General features: G+C 33.7%; 3 protein-coding genes across 3 annotated transcripts in view; all 3 read right to left on the bottom strand.

The window, feature by feature from the left end:
- Positions 1 to 16,251, bottom strand: part of LOC129224745 (piggyBac transposable element-derived protein 4-like) — a 35,058-nt gene extending 18,807 nt beyond the window's left edge. The window contains exon 1 of the mRNA XM_054859294.1: positions 16,116 to 16,251. Within this exon, the coding sequence (XP_054715269.1) occupies positions 16,116 to 16,251 (136 nt within the window). The remainder of the gene's footprint in view (positions 1 to 16,115) is intronic.
- A 1,073-nt stretch (positions 16,252 to 17,324) lies between these two features.
- LOC129224744 (uncharacterized) lies at positions 17,325 to 20,297 on the bottom strand. Its single transcript, XM_054859293.1, has one exon. It carries the CDS (start codon positions 20,295 to 20,297, stop codon positions 17,325 to 17,327), a length of 2,973 nt encoding a protein of 990 aa, XP_054715268.1.
- A 1,387-nt stretch (positions 20,298 to 21,684) lies between these two features.
- On the bottom strand, positions 21,685 to 22,542 carry LOC129224743 (uncharacterized). Its single transcript, XM_054859292.1, has one exon. The coding sequence runs from the start codon at positions 22,540 to 22,542 to the stop codon at positions 21,685 to 21,687; it is 858 nt and encodes a 285-aa protein (XP_054715267.1).
- Between the last annotated feature and the right edge of the window lie 973 nt (positions 22,543 to 23,515).

Genomic DNA, 23,515 nt, shown 5'->3' with positions numbered 1-23,515 from the left:
GCTCAGCTGATCAATTAGCAGTATAACACACATCTCTTCGAGCAGAGGTGCGATTAAAAACTTCTATACTAAGTCCTATCCTGAGTTAAGAAACATTTATTATGAAACAGACAAAAGTTTCTACTGTATAAAAAAACTTTTAAAAAAGTAACAAATGCATATGACTTAACTATTACTGACAAAAGTGAAAGAACATAAAATGTTTTAATATGAGAATGATCACGTTCTAATGTTTCCTTTACTGCGTTGATGGCATATCTCCCTTGCAGAATAATAAAAAGTACATCAGAAATAAAAGTAACGTTTCCATTTATGTATCAGGAGAGCTGTTATACTTGAAGGTAATTAGATACAACGATATTGTGTTGCTGTATTTATCTTTGTGCTCATGCTTGAGAGTAGAATTGGTCATTAGGTAGTTTTATTGTGAGCAGAAAACATTTAGTTCAGCACTTTCCTGTTTGATATTCTCCGTTTGCTGAGGCAATGAGCATTAAGGTTCAAAGACATTACCTACAGAAAAAACATGTATTTCATTGGGAAAATAAACACTCGTTAGGCTCAAAATACATACAACGTATCTAATTATTTCTAACTGGATAAGATAGATTTTATAAGTAATAAATATTTGTGTCAAATCTGAATTTTCAAAACCGAAAAAAAACCTAAATTGTTAATTCAACGAATTCTGAATTATGAATTTTAATGTAAAATTAAAATCCTTTTAGAAGAGGAATATTTATTCGAAAATAATGGATAACCTCAAAGGAATTGTCTATTTTAAACCGATTTCAAAAAAGAAGGGGTATGATTTTATCTTGCGGCTTTTTATCTATGTTTTCGTATTACTGTAAGAATAATCGACCGATTTAATATATATATATATATATATATATATATATATATATATATATATATATATATATATATATATATATATATATATATATATATATATATATATATATATATATATATATATATATATTGTTTGGAAGGATATACAATCCAGATTTTCCGATGTTAATTTTGGCTGGATCTGATGCGGGGTCTCGGAGAAATCTAAGAAAACGTTGTGGCTACGTAGGCCAGCTTTCGTCAGCTGCGCGAAACGTCGTAGCTTACGTGGTTTTGGCGTGACTGGTGCTTTTTTTTTTTTTTTTTTGACGGAGAAATCTTGTCTTGAACAATATTGAATTCTCACAAGTCGGGATATTTAATTTTCACGGCGCCACCTGTTAATTGTAATTATAGTCTTACTATTGTATTTATAACTCATGTAGCAAATCAGTAAATTAAATGTATTTTGCAAAAAAAAATAGTTGAATTAATTTTTTTTTCTAATAAATAACTTTATTCAGTCATTAAAGTTTTTTTTTTTTTTTCACTTTTGAAATATATTTAGTGTTCAATTCAAGGAGAACTGAAGACAAAAATATCTCCCTCCGACAATTAAATTTATATTTCTTAATAAAAATATCGTAACTGGTGTCCGATTTCTGAAGTTTGACAAGTATTCTAGATTTAATATTTTATGAAGCCGTTAGTTTAATTTATAGTTATGGCAGTACTAGGAATTTTTTTATGTAATGAACTCCCCAAAAACTAGAAAACGCCTGGACCGATTAGGGAAATTCTTTTTTTTTTTAAAGTATATTTCTCCCGGTCGTCTAATGGTCTTCAAGTCAGGGTATGAGGGATCCTGGAGAAATGGAGGGAACTCTTCAAATTTCATACTAGCGATTTGCTGTTTGTAAATTCATAGCGTCCCACTTAGTGAAACGATTTTTTTTGTTTTGTTTTTATTTAGTAGATAGGAATGATCTAACTTAGGTCCCAAAACTTTGCTTCACCCTATTTGTTCTTTAGAAAGAAAGCTATGGGCAAAAAACAATAAACTTCGTTTAATGTTAATATTATATGATTAAATATAAAATCCATTGTAAAGAAAGTGCCATAAAACAAAGGTACTTTCTTTACCCAGCATTAAACAAAGTACCATAAAACATTAATATTAATCACCGGTGCCCCTTAAAGGGAGGCTATTTTTCCTTTTTAGAAGGTCTCTTGCTTTTTGGGGGAGTACCCCCCCCCCCCTCTAAACATTTCCCCTGTATTAATCATTAGTATTCATTTCGCAAATTTTGAACAAAGACTCCTCTGAAGCAAACAGGGAATTCATTTAGTATCATTGCTCTTGTAGTATTTTGATCTTCATATATACAACATAACAGTAGATACTCTGTTTCTAGTGTGATGTTGATTTATAACAGGGCCAAGTAAGGAGAAATGTGACTTTTTTCACGAGTTACGTGATACGTATTATTGTGAAATATAAAAAAGTTAGGAAAACCATTGACATTTAAATGGCTCTGGCTTTATTAGCGCACAAATAAATCCTGGAGAGGAACGCAGGTCAGTTTTTAGTGCCAATCACATAAAATGTTATTCGCATTAAGATTTTTTCTTTTTTTTTTTCAACCGACTTCAAAAAAGACGTTTCAACTCGTCGGAATCTTTTCATGTATGTCCCCGTAAACGCAAACACCCATAGACTAGTGTGGATTTTTTTTTTTTTTTTTTAGCAATCACGATTGCTATAAGTTTTCATTTGGCCTTCCTTTATGTCTGGTTCCTTTTTCAACTCCACCGCCCTCTGCAGGCGCAGCTCTGGCGCGATTCCTCTGGTCCAGAGCACTGTCCCTCGGTAGCCGCTGTTCCTGTTCGGTGGTGTTCATGTCCTAGACACACGCACACTCATACACACTCACACACATACACACACGCGCCTTTGCGCACATACATACGTGTTAACATGCATACACACAGGTCTACTCACATACAAGCCACACATACACAACTTTACACACGTAACCGCTCAAGAGGAGGGACAGAAACAGTTTCTAGAAACAAGCGAGTGGGGAAGTATGAGTACGGTCCTGTCGCAACTCGTGATTGCGAAAAACATAATTTTAATTCAAAATTTCAAAATTCAAATTAATTTTTAAAATTCAAAAGTTTTTTCCCTATTTTTGAAAAGGTATATACTTCCCAAGTAATCTCGTAGTGATCAGGTTAATATCTGAAGATGGAATCCTCTAAAATCAAGAAAACTCTTCAAATTCTATGGGTAAAGTTAAAGCGATTTCTTTTGTTTTTAATGACTCGTGAATTTTTTCGGAAAACATACTTTGATAGTCAAACTGATAACGAAGACCCACTTCCTTTGTTAATAATTGTGCATTGGAAAAAGGTTTTCTTCGCATTCTTCGGAAGTCTCCGATACGCAGTAGTTTGATTCTTTCTATATTTTGCTCATCTTAGGTGTTTTCAGACTCCTATGTTCGACGTTTTCTCACTCGAGAACGTTAGGAATGTACCACATACTCTACCCTACGTACTTATTTTATATTTACACCACTAAAAAGCAAAAAATTAATTATTTTCAAATAAAAAAAGAACCAACTTCAAAAAACAAAGAGGAACTAAAAAGTAAATAATAATTGGTTATACTAACATATGATTTCCTACTTAAACGTATAAATCAAAATCATTTTGCAATTCCTGTACAAAAATGAACTAAACTAAACACCCAATTATAAAATGAACACTGATTCGTTTTTACTATATGATGAATTATTTTAATACCTAACTAATTATACAGGATCACTTAATTTTTAATAACCATTGAATTTGGCGCCTCTTATAAACTACTACCTAATGTAACTGAAAACCCACCAAATCCTTAGTTAAACACTAATTTAAAAAAACGCGAAAGTCTTTAAAACTAAACCTACTTTGTTACGTTCGATAGTAGTTTATAAGAAACCTCAACTTCAAATGGTTATTTAAAATTAAGAGACCGTATATAATTAGTTAGGTATTAAAATAATTTATCGTATAGTAATTAAAAGCAGTGTTTATTTTATATTTGGGTAATTAGTTTAGTTGATTTTTGTACTGGAATTGTAAAATAAATTTGATTTTTTCGTTTGGGTAGGAAACCGCATGTAAGTATGACCATTTATATTTTACTTTTTACTTCCTCTTTGTTGAAGTTGGTTCTTTTTTCATTTGAAAATTATTTAGAAAGGAACTGATATCAAAATTGCAATCAAATGTTGTGTTGTTTTGTTCGAGTTTTTACTTCATAAAAAGTATATATTTTTTAAACTGTTTTCTTCTGATTAGATGAAATAAGTGCTCACAGAGGAATCCGTCACTCTCTTGCTTCAATAATATATGCACATCAGAGCCAGACTTAACGTAAGTAGTAACAAAAAAAGCAATATTCAGGTATTTACTGATTTATATGCAAAATCCTTTTCCGTATCAGAGTCATCACAGCGTAATTGTATTTAAAAAAAATGTTTATAATTATTTACCAGCATTAAAGCTACTTGTCATACTAAAAATGCTGAAAATTGAACAAAAAAACCGAAAAAAAAGAACCTTTTTGTATACTATATCAGCTACTGTATTCAGGGCAACAAGATTTAATTTATTCTATGCATTATTTAATGTGTTATGGGTTAGTTTTGTTTTGCGCATCCGTGATCACGCCCATCAGTTTACATTTTGCAGTTCGTATATACTGCTGTTTCTATTTACATAAAAACATAAACTCAAAATGTTCCATGCTCAACAATGTTTATCGAGTTATGATGAAACTTTAAACACATTCGGATAATATCTAGTTATAGTTTTACGCATGAATTTCAGTAATGACGGTTATATAAAACTAGAAATTCAACTCTTTTGATGTTAAAATCACCGTATTTGCTGAAAATGTAACATACGAGTAAATTATCATTTCCAGCCATTTTTTATGAACTGTCTCATAAAACATTACAAGTGATGCGTACATTAATATAATTTTGTCTAGTGATTAAAAAAAATTCAAAGTTTGAAAAAAAAAAAAAAAAAAATAGGACGCATGGAGAACAATTTCAAACTTTTGAATTATTGTTTTTTTTTTTTTTTTTTTTGAATTTTAAAATCTGTCTTCTAAATATGTTCTAAAAGAAAAGTCTACATATTTTGCAACATTTTTTTTCATTGTTTTAGATGTAATAAATATGCAAGCACATAAAGCGTTAGGTATCTAGATTAATTACTATTGGGAAAAATATGTGTCCACTCTAGCCCCTAAAAGCGCGAGCCGCATTATTTGTATGCAGCAGACGCCAGTTTTTTCGCTCTCCTGTAAAGTAGCAACGATATGACTTCCATTTGTCTGAGTTTGAGGTTCGTATATGTGGCCAAAAGGGAGATTTGAGAAATCATCGTATATAATTAAAAACTTAGCGTATGTATTAGGGTGGGTCGAAAGACAATTTTTTAACCTAACCAATTTCTAATGGCATGCAAAACTTGCGCATTGGTATTCTAATAACGGGTAAAATAATTAAAAGAAATTTATAAAAAAAAAATTTTAAATCGTGCAAGAGCCCTCAAGTTGAGAAAAAATAGAAAAAATCGGCATTTTTTAAAGACGTGTATTTTTTTCAAAGAATAATTTAGTTAGTATAGAAAATAGTATAGAAAATACACTTTGTATTTATAATTCGCGCAGAAAGCCTTGAAATACCATTTTAAAAGTAAAAGTCATACTATTTCAAAAATTCTTAAACTGACATAAAGCTGTGAAAATATACTATTAAACAACCGTTTGAATGTTTTTAATACGTTTATCTTTTGCTGAAATGACTCAGAACTCACCACAGTGCAGGCACGCCAATCCAGAGGGTGGGGGTGGGGGGTAAAAGTGCAAATTCAATGGAAGTTTCAACGAAAAACAGCAAAATTCACGCCCACCCAAATGTAAATTTTATTTTTCAAAGCCGTGGGGGGGGGAGGAAACGAACCACCCCTGAACCCCTGAATCAGGTAGCGGTGGCAGCAAATCATGTCCAGTTCACCATCCTACCCAATCAACCAACCAATTTGGATATAATTCATTATGCTAAAGTTCTGTAAATTGTGACTTTGTATCAAATGTTCTTGATCTAATTGCTATTTACTATGAAAACCTTCTGGGTTTTCATGCTTGCAACAGTTTCTTGCAGCCTCTGTCACAAATTTTGCACATGTCTCCACCGTTTGAGTGTGATATCAAATATTCAAGCTATGTCAAGGCTTTGACTTTCAATAAAGTTCAAAGTCTTCTGTGCTATATTTCACAACAATGGTAGCTGTATCAGCTTACTCTTGAGCCGATCAATAAGTTAAGAGATAATCGGCTGCTTGAAAAGTAATTAATGAAAGCTTGAAGAATCCTGGCGGCTCATTTAAGGTTTTCAGTATTCTCCTGTAGCCTAATTATCGAATGTGCTGTGTGTAGTCCAACATCCTCGCTACATCATATTCTCTGGATGACAACAGAACGAGTTTCTCTGAATGACGGGATCAATGATTTCTTTCAATGTTATTCGGTAAATGTTTGTTGCTTGAATGAACTTTAGTATATGCTTCGGATCGTCTTTCACGGTGCATATATCAAACTTATATCGAACTTAATATCAAACCAAACAGGAGCGTAGCTCTTTACTATACTTTTTTCCAATATATGTATTACGCTTGTTGGACTAATTTGGGAAACATTAAATTCCTAACACCCAGTTAGCACAGTTAACCGTTGGGACTAACTGAGGAGTCTGGGGTTCTTTACAGCTAGATCTGGATCACTTGTTGAAATTTCTGTGCTCGGGGCATGGAAATTTCAATGAAAATGTGAATTTTCATACTCAGTCAGTAGAGAGATGTATAAAACTTGTGACAGAGACTAGTGTAAAAGTTTGCGGGCATAAAAACTCAGATGATTTTATTAAGTAGACAGCATTCAGATGAAGATGTTTGATGAAACACTTGTTACGAACTCCGAATTTAAAAAAAACTTATACAGAAAAATCACTCACAAATTGGTTGGTTGGTTGGTTGGGTAGGGCGTTACTGTGTGTGTGCCTCCCCCCCCCACACACACACACTCGACTTTCTACTGGGAGAACTCGACTTACTGCTGAATCCACGTGGTGAGTCCTGAGTCATTTCAACATAACGGAGAAATAAGTAAAGCATTAAAGCGGTTGTTTAATATTTATTGAAAGCCAAAGCCCTGATATAACTTGAATATTTGATACCACACTCAATCGGTAGAGATGTGAGCAAAACTTGTGACAGAGGATGAAGGAAAATGTAGCAAGCGTGAAAACTGAGAAGATTTTCATAGGAAACAACAATCAGATCATGAACATTTGATACGAATTCAGAATTTAAAGAACTTAAGCATAATGAATGACATCCGAATTGGTTGGTTGATTGGGTAGGGTGCTGAGTGAGACTCAACTTGCTGCCACCGCCACGTAATTGGGCCCGTCATTTAGGAGGGCAGGGAGTGGTTCATTGCCCCCCCCCTCACGACTTTGAGAAATAAATAAATGTACATTTGGGTGGGCGTGAGTTTTGCTGTTTTCAGTTGAAACTTCCGCTGAATTTGTACCCTTTGACTCCCCCCTCCTGGAAAAATTTTAAATGATGGATCTGCACCGTGGTGAGCCCTGAGTCATGTATATGTTCACAGCTTTATGTCAGCTTAAGAATTTTTGAAATAATATGACGCTTACATTAAAAATGGTATTTCAAGGCTTTCTGCGCGAATTCAAATGATCGACAAAGTGCCCCCATTTTTTTTCTATGCATTTCGGTAACTAAAAAGTGTATTTTCTATACTATTAGAAATGAATTAAATTATTCTTTGAAAAAAATACACGTCTTTAAAAATTGCCGATTTTTTTCTATTTTTTTCTCAACTTGAGGGCTCTTGCGAGATTTCAATATTTTTAAATACATTTTTAAATTATTTTACCCGTTATTAGGATACCAATGCGCAAGTTTTCCGTGCTATTAGAAATTGGTTAGGAAAAAAAATATTTTTTCGACCCACCCTAGTATGTATCTATCTATTTACGTCCAAAATACTTCTCCCGAACGCCAATGATCTGACCGTCGAGCCAATTATAGATAGATTCATCATTTTCCCGTCTTTATGTTTGGCTATTTAACATAATCCTCCGATAATAATTAGCGGAGATATCAATTAAAAACTATATAAATTATGACACTTAGATTTTGACTTAAAATCCCTATTTTCGAAGGCTTTCCTTCATTCAAATTATTATTCAGTGCTTCATTTAAACTTTCCGCAACAGTGCTTTTATTAAAATTTATAACGTGAAGAAAATCATAGAGACTAAAGATCAGCTGCCATTTTTTTTCTCGAATATGAGCAAGTAAAATTCTTTATTTTGTTTTAAAAGCTTTCCCTGTGTGAGGGGGGGATTTAAAAAGTTTCCTTTTTGGTTATTTTTCCGCAATCTGCTGCAAAATTTTCCTGATTGTTTTTTTTTTTTTTTTAATTTTTTTTTGGCTCAAGCTTAAATGTTGAACACGCGTCACTTGACATAACTTTTATTTTCAAGGTGGACCGTGCAAAGCCGGACGACGCAGCTAGTAAATTATAAAAAATGATCCAGACACTTTGTATTTAATTATATTACTCATTGGATTACAATACAGAGAGCAGAAACATATTTAAAGCAGGATAAGTTTGACTTGGTAACACCAGCGCATGCAAAATGTTCACCTGTGGGCGGGGAAATGTCTCTTTACGTGAGAGTTTCCTCCGGGGATGGCTTTAGTTATACAACCCTTGTACTTTCTTAAGGTTTACCTCATTTTCTTCATTTTGCCGTAAATTAGCATGATAAAAAAAAATTTAAAAAAAATTATAAAAAAAACATAAATCAATAAACACATTAAAACCAGGCTGAAAATATAAATGTTGACTCATGCTTTGGGAGCCTAGAAGATATGATGAAAATCCTGAAAAACAAAATTGCTGTTTATCTTCATTACGTACTATAAAATATTACATTATAGGAACTCAAAAGTTCAGTTTTTAATGGTTTCTTTTTCTTTTTAAGAGATAATGAATATATAGGTATAGTTTAAATGATTATTATATTTTAATGTCCATGCACAAAAATAAAATCGTTGCACGAACATCAATATGCAATAAAAATGAAATGCAATTGAAATAAATCTACATCTAATACGACACTATAGAAATATATTTTTTGAAAATATAGGTAGGAAAGCTATATATTTAGTTTCTAAACCTTCTTAGACTTTTCCCAAATAGAACCCGGATTAACTTTTAGAGGAAATGACATTTTTTGTTGAAGATTCGACTCTCTAAGAAGCATGGGAGAAAAATCGTTTATCCTATTCATCAAAATTTTTTTGGACCTACTGAGACCCTAAAAGCAATTTTATGTAGCTTTATATTCGTTTTTTCCCTGAATTTCTTCAGAAGTTATAGTTTATTTTTTATATGAGAACTATTCATGAAGCATTTAAAAAAATAATTTTTGTTGTAATCCATTTAGTACATCAATAATTTTAGCTAAATGATAAAAAATGTGCAATTTTTATTTAATTAATCTGAACTAAACTTGATTTTGTCAAAAATGAAATAGATCCTTTTTGCTGAAGAGAAAAAATATATATAATAGTTTAAAAATGCAAAACAATCAAACAAAAGCTTTCGTATGTTGTTCTCACATCCATGAGCTCACGCTTTTTGCACATAAAAATACACAAAACCCATATCGCAAATGTTTTTGCAAATGTACGTCTTTTAAGGCTGCTTTTTATATAAAATATTACATTATAGGAACTCAAAAGTTCAGTTTTTAATGGTTTCTTTTTCTTTTTAAGAGATAATGAATATATAGGTATAGTTTAAATGATTTATTATTAGTATTAGAGTGGGGGACAAATAAGTGGGGTCGGGGAAGGGGGAAGTCATGGAAAAAATATTCTATAACAAAATGTAAACGATTTGACTTCATGCATATCTTTTAAAATATTAATATCGAATTAAATCGAATTGTCATACTTACAGCATGAAAATGGTTTAAATTTAAGTTGACAGCAAAAATTGATATTTTACTTTTTCCACACAAAAATAATTTACACAACCAGAAAGGTCTATGCAAGAACATTGCTGTATAGTTGTCTTATCTTCGGTAAATAGGTTTGATCATAATCTAACTATTTTTACTGGAACGGAATTTCTCCAGGTATTAGAAATAAAAAAAACGCGAGATACCAGAGCTAACGCGTCATACACGGGCAAGTACAAGTTCGCCACAAACATTCGTCCGTGACATACACGTGCAAACGCGTTAAGTTTTTAAAAATATCTGTTTATGTAATTCAAAATCTTGACAACTTTATTTTTGACCTGGAGATGAATAAAACTGAAAGAATGTTTGATCCCTTACGTCCATTGTCAAGCTACAGAAATAATATAAATTAACATTTAAAAATTGAACATACTTACACCGGATATGACAAAGCCACCCCAGTTGTCGGTATACGAGGTATACGCATACGCAGGTTCATACAAACACACATTCAGCAGTAACTATAAAATGCTTGATAATATTCTCGATGATAGTTAACATAGACAAAAGACGAGTCCATACACTCCGTAGCAAGGTGTTACGATTAATACAAGCTAGCTGGACAAAAGTCAAGTTCAAAGTTCATCATTTTATCACACAAAGTTAAAGTGTTCCAAAATTCACATGATTTAATTGTTCAAGATGGATATTATTTATACTGGTATGTGCTTTTTTTCCCTAATTTAATTACTCTATCTGATAATTAAAAAAATAAAATGGATGTGTTTGACTGCTTGTTTTAAAGTTGAACTTAAAGTGATTAAAATCCTATTCTGCATGTTTTGCTGTTTATAATATATTAATTTCATTTCCTGAAATATCTAGAAAAAAAGTATGAATACGATTCAAACCATGAATTTTTACTGCAGTATGTGAACATATATTTAGTTCTTGTCATATATAGTTTCTCAGTCCATTTAAATATTCTTACTTACTCTTTACTGGAAATACTGGAAGTAATCTATTGTAGAAAAACTGTTCAATCAAGTTTCAGGCTTAGTGCCCATTTTATGTTCCCTCCAACAAATGCTGAGTAGTTTTTTCAGCGCGTCTGTAAGTGCATCATTACCTACGCACATTGTTTCGATTAGTACAAGCTAGGTGGACAAAAGTCATGTTCAAAATTCTAATTTTTGGTATTGGGATAATGCAAACAATAAACCAAAACGTGACACTTAGTTATTTGTTTATGTCTAAATCCCTTCTGTCACGTGAGTAATAAGGTTCAAAGGTACGTATCCGTTTGCAATTGAATAAATCAGTTGAGTTCCAGACATCGTTTCATCACACAAAATTAAATTGTTCCTAATTTCATACGATTTTATTGTTCAAGATGGATATTTTTTATACTAGTATGTGCATTTTTATCCTAATTTAATTAATCTACCTGATAGTTAAACAATATAATTTTTTTTTAAAGATAAACGACGGATTTTTTGCCTGTTTCAAAACTTTCAAGTGATAGCAACGACTTGCACCCATTTGTACCTGGGCTAAAATTTCTGTATATAGTAGCTACAGCTTTCCCATTAATATTAAGACGTATTATAGTCAGCACACTCTAGTACAACCCATTTTTTTATCCAAAGCTTTGGGTGCTTCAATAATTCCTCAAAGAAATCCTACTCGACAGAAAGTGTTCTAGAGGGAAAAAAAAGATATGTTGTACTAGAGTGCGCTGATTATAATACGCCTTATTAATAATGGAAAAAGTGCAGCTATTATATACAGAAAATTTGGCTCGGGTACAAACGGAATAAAAACATTACCATAACTTAAAAGGTTTTAAACGAGCAAAAATTCCTTCGTTTATCTTAAAACAATTTTTAATACGAGGCGTGTTTTTAAAGTAAGTTAAGATAGAGCAAAGAAATTTATTGCACAAAAATCTACCACCTTTGCGCTATATTTCGACATTGCTCATGTGATTTTCCAAGCATTTGTCCTAGCTTTGTACAGGTTTTTATATACTTATTCGTAGAAAATTGCCGCTTGTGTAGGGATATTGTGTAGGGATAACCATGGGATAACATGTTCTCTTAGCGCATTATTGCTCTTGTGCCACAGGCCACCTAGGAAAGATTTTTGGTGCCAAAATAAATGGAAGATTATGCGAGTGAGGTGGGGGCAAACCAGAAGATGGTCAAAAAATTCCCAGCCAAAGCCCTGTAAGAGTAATCATGGTTGACTACACGGGTGGCAACTTTGTACGAATAGGTATACAAAAACCTGTACCACGCTATGAAAATAGATTGGAAAATAACGGGAGTAATGTCGAAAAATAGCGTAAGGGTGGTAGATTTTTGTGCAATAAATTTCTTTGCTATATCTGTACTCGTTCTTTTTTTTTTATATCAAAACGAAACTTATTTTCAAAACACACCTCGTATATTTTCTCCGCCAGAGTTTTCTCAGCCACGAAATTCGGTTTAGTGTATTTTTTGTCTCAAAACAATCTAATGCATAATCATCGAGGAGCTTGAGCCAATACATCATATTGTAAAGCGCCCAAATAGGATTTATACTGTTCACTTACTAATTATTGATATTTACATTTTGCTTTTACATGCTTTGAACATTACTAAACAGCTAAATGGGAACATTGACTTGAAAGAGTACATTTTCAAGTACAATTCCCAATGTTTAAAATTTCATCATGAATCGTCACAGCATTGACAACTAGGAGAACATTCAAATGACGCAGTTGCTATCATTAAACCAATAGATGTTTCTATGAATGAACAAGTTAACAAAGTGGTTCATTCTAGGAATCATATAAATATTATTGAAGATTCAGCTTAATTATCTTTTAATCAATATTTTGAAATAAATGTGATAATGACGGAAAAATATTTTGAAAATAAGTTTTGGAAACTCTCCTCAGTTATTATATTTTTTAATTAAAATCTTATGTAATCGATTCAGCATTTGTTAGAGTAAAGTTTAATATCGTTTCAAGTGCGTATGTTGTTCGAGAAAAATACCGAAACAACTGAGGGCAAGCAACGTGCTATAGAGTCATTCCACGTCAACTGACCTAATTTTTACTTTCTTCTATATCTAATACATAGAAGAAAGTATTAGATTCGTGCAAATTTTCGAATTTCGAATTTTCACGGATTCGAACGTTTTGAGGTGTGCTGAGTCCATTTCGAAAATTTTTGGAAAATATCTGTGTATGTGTGTGTTACGTACGTGTGTGAATAGTTTTCGGTGGCCGCTCTACAACAAAAACTACCGCATAAAATCCAACGAAATTTGGTACACATATGTGCCCCTATATGAACTTGTGTCTATCGGTTTTTGGCACGAATCCTCCAAGGTGGGTGGAGCAATGGGACGTTTGTTGAGTTATGCGTGTCACTTGCGGAATCAAACAAAATTTGGTCCATATATTACCCTTAACAGGTACAAGTGGTGATCCAATTTTGATGTCAATAGCTCAAACGGTATAAGCGCTGATTCAATTTGGACATCAACAGCTGAAAATAGGATAGAGCAAAAAAACGCTCTCTTTTTTCCATTGTGAGTGCCATATCTCAAGAAGTAATGCTACGTTCTGGTTGAAATTTGAATAAATCTGAATCCATATGTAAACAGGCGTTGATTCAATTTTGGCGCAAACCGATCCATGGGGGCTATTTTTTGTGTGATTAAAAATCGCTTTCTAATTGCAACAGTAAGAAAGATAAATCATAATAGACTGTAGTCTGCGTATTTCGCGTGATTTTAGTTATTGGAAAATAACCAGAAAATAGCGATGATTTAAACTTTCTAACTGTTGCTATCTTTTAATTATTTCAAGCAAAGCTTTTAAAATAATTTTCAATTTTCATTCTTTGCTTTGCTTTTGAGATAAATCGGGAATTCGAAACTCCAGAGCTCGAATACGCTACCTTGCGGTGATTAACAATACTACTGCAAAAGGGAAAACATTACAATCCACGTGCTTTCTTTGAGGTAAATTACAGGCTTCAGACAGTTGATGGTGTAATGTAATTTCAGAAGAATAAAAAAAGAAAGCTTCCCACAAACACAATGAAAAATTACTTTAATTTACAAAGCGTCAAAGCAAGTTATAAGTTACGGCACTTGTATATTTTACCCTTTTCATCCACCATTAAACAGTGATTGTAGCGCACCCAACAGTTAATTGGAGTTGCGAATTGGGATGGTCGTCAAGTTTTGGCGTGTATATGTTGAAAGGTTGTGTAAAGCAGAGATTCAGACAGCTGAACATAAACAAATACGTTTAATACGAAACATGGGGACACACATGCAGCAAGACATAGAGAAAAGTAGTGAAGACCTGATAAACAAGATTGTGGCTCTTTAAATAGAATAGAGAGCAGATTTTCAGCATCCAATGATGTTTCTCAAATAGCAATAAGCTTTCTCCTAAGTCCGATGGTGGATTAAAGAAGAGATTTCGCAAACTACGTGGAAAGCTGCAAATGTCTCTTCCAATAAGAAATAAGCACAGTTCTTTCTTTCAAACCAATCGAGAAAGCGATTACATGCAACACCCGCACTTAATCGCTTATTACTAAACAACACAATGACATAAGTTCATGCAATTTAAATTTAGGAAAAGCCTCAGTAAACGTATCAGCAATTTGCTTATCAGTAGAAACATATTCAATATATATTTTTTCAACATTTAAAATATTTCTAATAAACTTTAACTTAACATCAATATGTTTCAATCTACCAGAACTATTTTCATTAGTTATACATTTGATTGCAGACTAATTATCTTCATATATGACAATGTTATTTACAGTAAGAAATTCACATGCAATATTTTTATAATACACTAGATCTATTAAAGACTTACCAACTGCGAGTACCTCAGCTTCAGTAGAAGAAACAGCTATTTAACATTGTTTCTTCACGCTCCATAAAATTGGACACTTTTTATAAAAAATAACGTAATCTGAAACTGATTTGCGATCACGCGGATCTGATGCTCAATCTGAATCAACATACATAGATAAATCAACATTAGAGTCACAACACTTACTATACACAATTTTATAATCCAATGTACCTTTTAAATATCGTAAAATTCTTTTAAGTCCGTTCCAAGCAGATTCCGTTGGATTCTCCTGCAATTGGCTGAGACAGTTCACAGCGAACAGTATATCTGGTCGTGTTGTCATCGCAAGATACAATAAAGATCCAACTAGTTCAGAGTAATGTCCTTTGAAGGTAGTTCCTTCCTCAAAGTCAGCTGGAGTTGATTTTGCTTCTAAAGGTGTTGCACTTGGCTTGCACTCACTCATGTTAAATCTCTTCAATATTTTAAGAATATACTCCTTTTGATCTAGCACTAATTTAGTAGAAGTAAATTCCAAACGAATTCCTAAAAATTCAGAAGCTAGTTCGAGTTTGGACATCTGGAATTCATTTTGAAGAAGTTTAATCACAATCATTATCTCTGAATCATCTGATCCAGCGATAAGAATATCATCAACATATAAACAAATAATTATTTTTCTTCCATTCACAAGTCTGATGAAAACACACGGTTCCGAGTTCAACTATTTAAATTAGATTTTAACATTAATTGCGAAAATCTGAAGAACCATTGTCTAGGAGCTTGTTTTAATCCGTATAAACTTTTATTTAATTGGCACACTCTGCCAGATGAATCATTGAATCCTTGCGGTTGTTCCATAAAAACAATTTCTTGCAGCTCACCATTCAGAAAAGCTGTTTTCATATCCATCACATAAGCTTTTAAATCCTCTTAAAGAATCGAAACAAGAACTAATCGTAAACAAGGCATCCCAATTACTGGCGAATAAGTTTGCACGTATTCCTTCTGCTGGTCGCCCCTTGCGCAAAGTCTGGCCTTGAGAGTTCCGTCTCTTTTCTTCCTAAACACCCACTTACACTTTATGGGGGTCGCGTTATCAGGGAGATCTACCAGTTCCCAGGTTTTGTTTATCTGGATGGAGCGCAATTCTTCCCCCATCGTGACTTTCCTCTGGGCTTGTTGTTCTTCCGGTAGTTTTGAGATGTCATAAAAGATCAACGTCTCTTCTGACGTGTACATTGCTTCATATCGTTCTGGCTTCTTACTTTCTCTTTCTGATCGTCGGGGTGCAGCTGCGGGCACTTTGGTTTCGTTTTCTCCTAACTCTTTATTTACTTCGGTGTCGTGTTTTTCCTCGTCTTTTTCTTCTCCTTTCGGGAGCTCATCTGGTGAATTACACATGTCTTGCACATATACTTTATTTTCATTGAAGTGAACATTACGTATCAGGATCCATTAATCGATATCCCATGCTAGAATATCCAATTAGGATCATTCGTTTAGGTTTCGGATCTAATTTTTGTCTGTGGGTATCAGGAATTTTGGCATAAGCATCACAACCAAATAATTTAATTTTATTTAACACTAGAAAGACGGAGGGGCCTGTGTGGCCCCTCGCGTAGTTTGTTTAATAACTCGGATAATATCTAATGGAACTTAATGGAAATTTCTGACTTTTCATTATATGACACTAATTGAATGCTTGTTTAATCATTTAATCATTCGCTTCATAGTACTTTTAATATTGATCCTTATACCTAGAAAGACGGGAGGGGCCACAGTGGCCCCTAAGCATTTTGACAATTAAAAAATTTATTTTTTTCCTTTATCCTAATTGTTGTAGCATAAAAAAAATGCCATTCACTCTAGTTTAACCTGTAACTTCCTCTTTATGCAGCCGATTGGATATCCAAGTGCTATAAACAGTACCGACTGTTTACCATCCTAACGGTGGCTGTTACCGTCTCGTAACACATTTTTCTACTTTGTGAGCCAAATTGTCTATGCAGTAATAAAAAAGTTCATGACGTTCTTCAAAGAAAAAGCTTGAATTCAAAAACGCATTTATTTTAGACTATTTACACATTATTTACATATATCTAATTAAACTTCTTTCAATAAAAATGGCCAAAATTCTTATGTCGCCTTCATCTTAATAGATAAATCTTATTCTATTTTTATGCTGTTGCCACACGTCAAAAGTAAATTTCTTGTTTTCTCGAGGCGGAAAGGATGATCACTACTGGATTTTCAAGGCTTATCTCCATCATCCTCCCCACCTTGAGTTCTGAACAAACTCTAAATCTCATCAATAATATAATTTTGTCCTTAATTAATCCCCAAAATAAAACAAAACATCATAAAATAATTCAAAATACTTAAACATAAGAAACAAGAAAAGTCTAATGTCAAACTGGAAAGTTCTGTAGGAGACACAGTTCATCAAGTAGTCACCCCTTTGTGTCTCCACAGCTCTATGACGGTGCAGTGACGGGTGCATCACCAGAGTCACTGTCCCTCACAGCCTCAGCACAGATTGGAATATTTCTTGGCTCTTGTTGGATGAACACAGGAAGGTCTGACCTGTCATTCTCTCTAAGTTCAAGAGGATACAGTCTCTGTATTGGCCTCATCACAAAGCCCTTTGCAGTCTTCAGATGTACTAATCGTACGACATTATCTTTTCCTGGGAAAAGCTGAACTACTTTTCCCAGGGGCCAGTCCAGACGCTTCTTATCTTCGCTACCGATCAGGACAATGTCTCCCACTGCTATCAAATCATGAATTTTCGTGGATTTCGAGCGAAGAAAACCAAGATACTCAACTCTAAATCTTTTTCTAAGATGATCGCGAACAGTTTGTAAATAATTTAATCTTTTATTTAGGGATGTTCTTTCTATGCTGTCCAAGTCAGGTGTATCTGTCATAGGTAGATTGCGTAGAAACATTGCTGGGGTTAATGTTTTAAGCTCTGGATCCTCTGAGACATATGTTATAGGTCTATTGTTCATTACTGCTTCGCATTCGCAAACTAATGTTAGAAGTTCTTCATAATTTAAGGAAGAACGTCCTAAATTCTTTCGGAGAAGGTTCTTGAGAATTTTTATTAGACTTTCCCAAAATCCTCCCCACCATGGGGCTGATGGAGGGTTAAACTTCCATTTGATTTGAGAAACTTCAAATTCTTTCTGTATCTTGTCCCAGTCTAATTTCTTTAGAGATTTATCTAATCCAACAAAGTTCGTCCCATTATCGGAATAAAGTACAGAAATTCTTCCACGTCTTGCAATAAATCTTCTCATAGCGTAGGTTGTAGTACTAATTGATTCCACCAACTCCAAATGAACACATCTGTAAACTGCACAAGTAAATATCACAATCCAAATTTTGCTTCCTGACTTCGTAAAAAGGGGACCTGCCAGATCCACCCCTGTAACTTGAAATGTAGCAGACAATTCTGTTCTATGGGAAGGAAGAGGTGGCAGAGGAGCCTCCAGATGTTTAATTCTTTGCCTCCTGCAAATAACACAATCTCTTACAACCGAATGAACAGTCTTTCGTCCTTTTACAATCCAAAATCTTTCTCTCAGAATTGTTAATAATATCAGTGGTCCTGCATGTTTGTTCAAGATATGTTGTTCTTCAATAATTCTTTTAACTAATGGATGCTTTGAAGGTAGAATAATGGGAAATGAAAATTGTTCTGTCTCAGTTTCATTAAATATTCGGGACTTCATTCTCAAAATTCCGTCATTATCTTCATAGACTTGTAAACCTTGAAGTGTTTTCTTGGCATTCTCATTGATAAAGCATTCCCTTTGAATGCAGCGAAAAAGAGTCTTCTCAGAATTAGTAATTTCGTCCCCGGTAATTTTTTCCAGCTTTTGAGAGTTCTTAGCTTTTGGACGAAAGTGTAGTATCCATGCTAGAATTCTTACTATCTTCGAAAATTTTGAGTGTCTTTCAGCAAAATAAACTGCTATGGAAAATACTTTGCTGTTATTTGCAGAGGCTGCCACTCTGAGTTTCTCCTTTTCAATTTCTTCTTCATTAATATTAACCGAAGATTTAGGCCAGTCATCTTCAGTTTGTTTTAACCATGAAGGACCTAACCACCAGGATGATTTCAGTAACTGTTTCACTCCACATCCTCTTGACAGTAAGTCCGCAATATTTTCACGGCCAATTATGTGGAACCAATTGTCTGCTTCTGTTAGTTTCCTAATCTCATTGACTCTGTTTCTCACAAAAACCGACCATTGATCTGGTCTCTTTATCCAAGCTAAAACGGTAGATGAATCGGTCCAGAAGAATGATCTCACCTGCTCTAAGTTCAGAGATTCCTTTAAAGATATATAAAGTCTTGCTCCTATGGTTGCGGCCATGAGCTCAAGTCGAGGAATAGTGATAGGCTTCAAGGGAGTTATTCTAGCCTTTGCTTGCAGAAGCTGAACACTGACTCCTCTTCCTGAATATTCACATCTAATGAAGACACAAGCGGCATAAGCAACTTGACTTGCATCTACAAATGTGTGGAAGCTAATATTTATATCTGGTGTAATGCCTAACCATCTTGGGATTTTAATATTTTGCAAAAGAGGTATGTCTTTTTTCCATTTCAAGAATCTTTTCTTTTTATCTTCACTTGCTTCAATATCCCATGATAACTTCGTTTTCCACATTTCTTGAAGCAGAAGCTTAGGTTGAATGAAAACTGGAGCTAGAAAACCAATGGGATCAAAAAATTTTCCCACAAGAGAAAGGAGATTCCTTTTTGTAAGTGCTTTTTCTTCAAATTCAAGACATGTAGGATCAATCTCTAAAGAATCGCAATTTTTATCCCAGACGAGTCCCAGAACGTTAGATTTAGCTTCTTGCAAAGAAAATGGATCAAGAGCGGTAGTTTCCCACCCCCTCAGCTCAAATCTTCCTTCTTTCATTATTCTTGTACTCTCTTCTATGAAAGTATGAGCCTCAAATTTATCATGCACACTTGTTACACAGTTATCTACATAAAAATTATTTTTTATTTTTTCTGAAATCACTCTTGTTTCCTTCTCACTTAATGATGTTCTGTATAAATGGTGGTCTAGAACCGCTGACAAGAGAAAAGCGCTACTGGTAACGCCGAAAACTACTCTCGTATGACGAAAAATGGTTAATTCATTGTTCTTATTATACCATAAAATGCGTAAAAAGTCTCTGTCTTCTTTATTCACTGATATCTGCAAAAAGGCCCTTTTAATGTCAGCAACAACCCCTATTTTTCCTACTCTAAACCTTGCTAAAATCGAAGGAATAGTTTCGATTAAATTTATTCCTGTTTCTAAACAGTCATTTAATGAGGGATGGTTGGGACCTTTTGAAGACGCATCAAACACTGGTCTAATCTTGGTCGTACCTTTTTCTTTAATAACCGGGCGATGAGGTAGGTAATGCGCTGGCATGTCTATAACAGAATTTGATAGTTCTTCGATTATCCCTTCTTGAATCCATTCGTCAAAAACTTCATCATATTTATCTCGAAGTCCTCTTTTGTTTAAATTTCTACAAGTAGATTCAAGTCTTTTCAACGATAGACTATAATTATCGTGTAGAATGGCATTATCCATCTTCCACGGTAAATTTACTTCGTATCTGCCGTCTTCGTTTTGTTTCACAGTTTTTTTGGAAATAATTCATAACTGCCTTATATGCATCTTCTTTAGAATTTTGTTGAATTGGATCTCTTATTCCGATAATTTCTAAATCCCACAACTTGGATACTGACACTTCATTTTGGGACAGCATAGTTGTAGCACTCATAGTAAAATTTCTTTTACAATTATTTTGTGGAACTTTCCCTAGCAAAGTCCATCCCAGTTTAGTATGTAGAGCAACTAAACCGGAAGCTAATTCTTCACGTTTCCCTGTGAAAAGTTTTCCGGCAACGTCTGCACCTAAAAGAACTTCAACCGGTCCAAAGTTTCTTTGAACGTCTGTTAGATGAATGCCTTTCATTTTCAGCTCCTTTAACCAAGGTCCCTTTCTTATACTTGGAATGTCATTGCAAATAATGTTTTGATCTAAAACATCTAGACTGCAAGTATAACTGCCTTTCAGATCTGCCAAAAGAATTTTATAAGAACGATGCTTCTCAATTTTTGTTTTTGCGCCACCAAATAATGAATGACTAAGTTCTTCTTCTCCTTGCACTTTAAATCACATTTCTATAACGGTAGGTTTCAAGATGTATGAAAACTGTGAACCTGTATCAATAACCGCACGGACATTTCGTTCTTCATTTTTACCAATTAACTTTACAACTAAAGTTTGCAAGAGAACCTCTTTGGAAGTCATAGAATGTAACGCATCAACATTTTTCTCTAGTTCACTGTCATTATCTTCAGAATTTTCCCTAATTCCACTTCTCTTAATATCGGGACACATCATCTCATAATGACGTCTTGAACAGATGCGGCATTTTATGACGCTTCTACATTTATTGTCTAAATGTTCTTTATTAAAACAAATAAAACAGCAACCTAGTTTCATCAGAAAATCTCTTTTTTGACTCATTTGTTTCATCTTAAATTCTTTGCAATCTCGTAATAAATGTTTATCATCTTCACAGAAAAAACATTTACCTCCCTTAATTTTTGTTTCGTTCAACAATTCGGACGCAGTTGAAGGACGATTTTTGCTAGTTTTGTGAGACAGTTCTTGAGAATCACGTTTACTATGTACAGGGGGGAAGTGCTCAGTGTTCTGCGTACTTGAACTTGAAATTAAAGTTGCGGCCTTTTCCCGACTTATTACTTCGGCTTTTAAAATTTTCATTATTTCCGAAACCTTTCATTCATCATCTATGGTGTACTTCTTAGTTATCTCTAATACTATATCGTTTGGCAGTAATCTGATCAGAATCGGACAAAGTAGGGTTCCATAGCTATCTTCTGTTACTCCCAGCGATTCCAAATTTCTTATTTCAGTTTGACAAGTGTCAAATAATTTACGCAAGGAAACAACATCATTTGATCTTTTTACGGTATTAAGGCTAAGTAACTTATTCAAATGAGAGTTAATAACTATGGTTTTCTTGCCAAAACGGTCTTTTAAGGTGTCGATAGCTGATTGATAATTATTATTGGTCAAGCTAAATCCTTTAATTGCATTCGAAGCTGCCCCTTTCAAAAATGAACGTAAATAGTTGAATTTGTCTACATTAGAAATATCGGTATTCTTATGGATTGCAGACTCATATTGGTCCCAGAATCTTTGCCAATCTGATGGATCACCATCAAATTTATCGATAATCAGTCGCGGTAGATTAATGTGAGCAGTTTCATTTTCCCGAATCACAATTCTTTGTTCTGTTTCTGAACCATTTAACGTCGCTGTCGGCGCAATGAAATTGGAAGGGACTTCAAATTTTGTTTTGGCACGTTTTACTTTTGATCGCCAAATTACTATGTTAGAGTTGTATTCATCGCATTTTAAAATTTCGTCTTCTAAATCTTTCAAATCAATCGTTTTTTGAATTTCAGTGTCGAGACAATTAAGTTCTTTTTCTTTCAAATCTAATTCTGCCAAAAATTGGTCTAAATCCTCTTCATTTAAGTTACCTTCTATAAATTTGGCATCAATTTTGTTGATTAATTTTGTTGTTTGAGTTCTAAAAACAGTGCGCTTTGCTTTATTAACCGCATCCATTATCTACGTATTGCAGTTATCTTAAATTAAAACTTCAGCAAATAAGCACAATATATTTTATAAATTCTATCAAATCGTATTTTCTGTTTCTTACAGTATAGTAAGCAATGGTAACATACTTCTTTTAATCTTGCTGAGGATAACCAAAAGTTCGTTCATTCCATGGCGATCACGTCATAATAATTCCATCTGTATTACTGAATAGACAAAGCCCACCCGGGGGCGCCAAATGTTACCGTCTCGTAACACATTTTTCTACTTTGTGAGCCAAATTGTCTATGCAGTAATAAAAAAAGTTCATGACGTTCTTCAAAGAAAAAGCTTGAATTCAAAAACGCATTTATTTTAGACTATTTACACATTATTTACATATATCTAATTAAACTTCTTTCAATAAAAATGGCCAAAATTCTTATGTCGCCTTCATCTTAATAGATAAATCTTATTCTATTTTTATGCTGTTGCCACACGTCAAAAGTAAATTTCTTGTTTTCTCGAGGCGGAAAGGATGATCACTACTGGATTTTCAAGGCTTATCTCCATCAGTGGCCATTGCTCTTAGAAAGGAAAATTAATTCAATCTTTTGACCAGCATAGAGAGAAAAACTAAAAATATTTAAGTACTAAGTTTTATTTAGTCATGAAAGAAGGTGTATCAGGCATGTGGACTCTCTCAGGAAGAAATTTTAAAAGAATTCACTCCAAAAATGGGTAGGGGCCACACTGGCCCCTTCAGTCTTTCTAGGTATACATAAAATGTCAGTCGTTCTAGTATTAAATCCGGTTTCTGAGAATGTTTTAGTTCAAAGGGTGAAATACCATTTATGCTTGAACTAGGGATTCTGTAATGAATATATGCTGCAAATTGAATAGCGTATCCCCAACAGTTCTTAGGTAAATTTGCATCATATAACAGTGCAGCAACGGCAAAATTTTAAAACTCCAACCTTCCAAAAAGACGCACAAACAGAAA

This window comes from Uloborus diversus, chromosome 6 (genome assembly GCF_026930045.1).
Source record: "Uloborus diversus isolate 005 chromosome 6, Udiv.v.3.1, whole genome shotgun sequence".
In the NCBI taxonomy this organism is placed as follows: domain Eukaryota; kingdom Metazoa; phylum Arthropoda; class Arachnida; order Araneae; family Uloboridae; genus Uloborus; species Uloborus diversus.
Note: the sequence above shows the minus strand (reverse complement) of the source record. Positions and strands in the feature narration are given on the sequence as shown.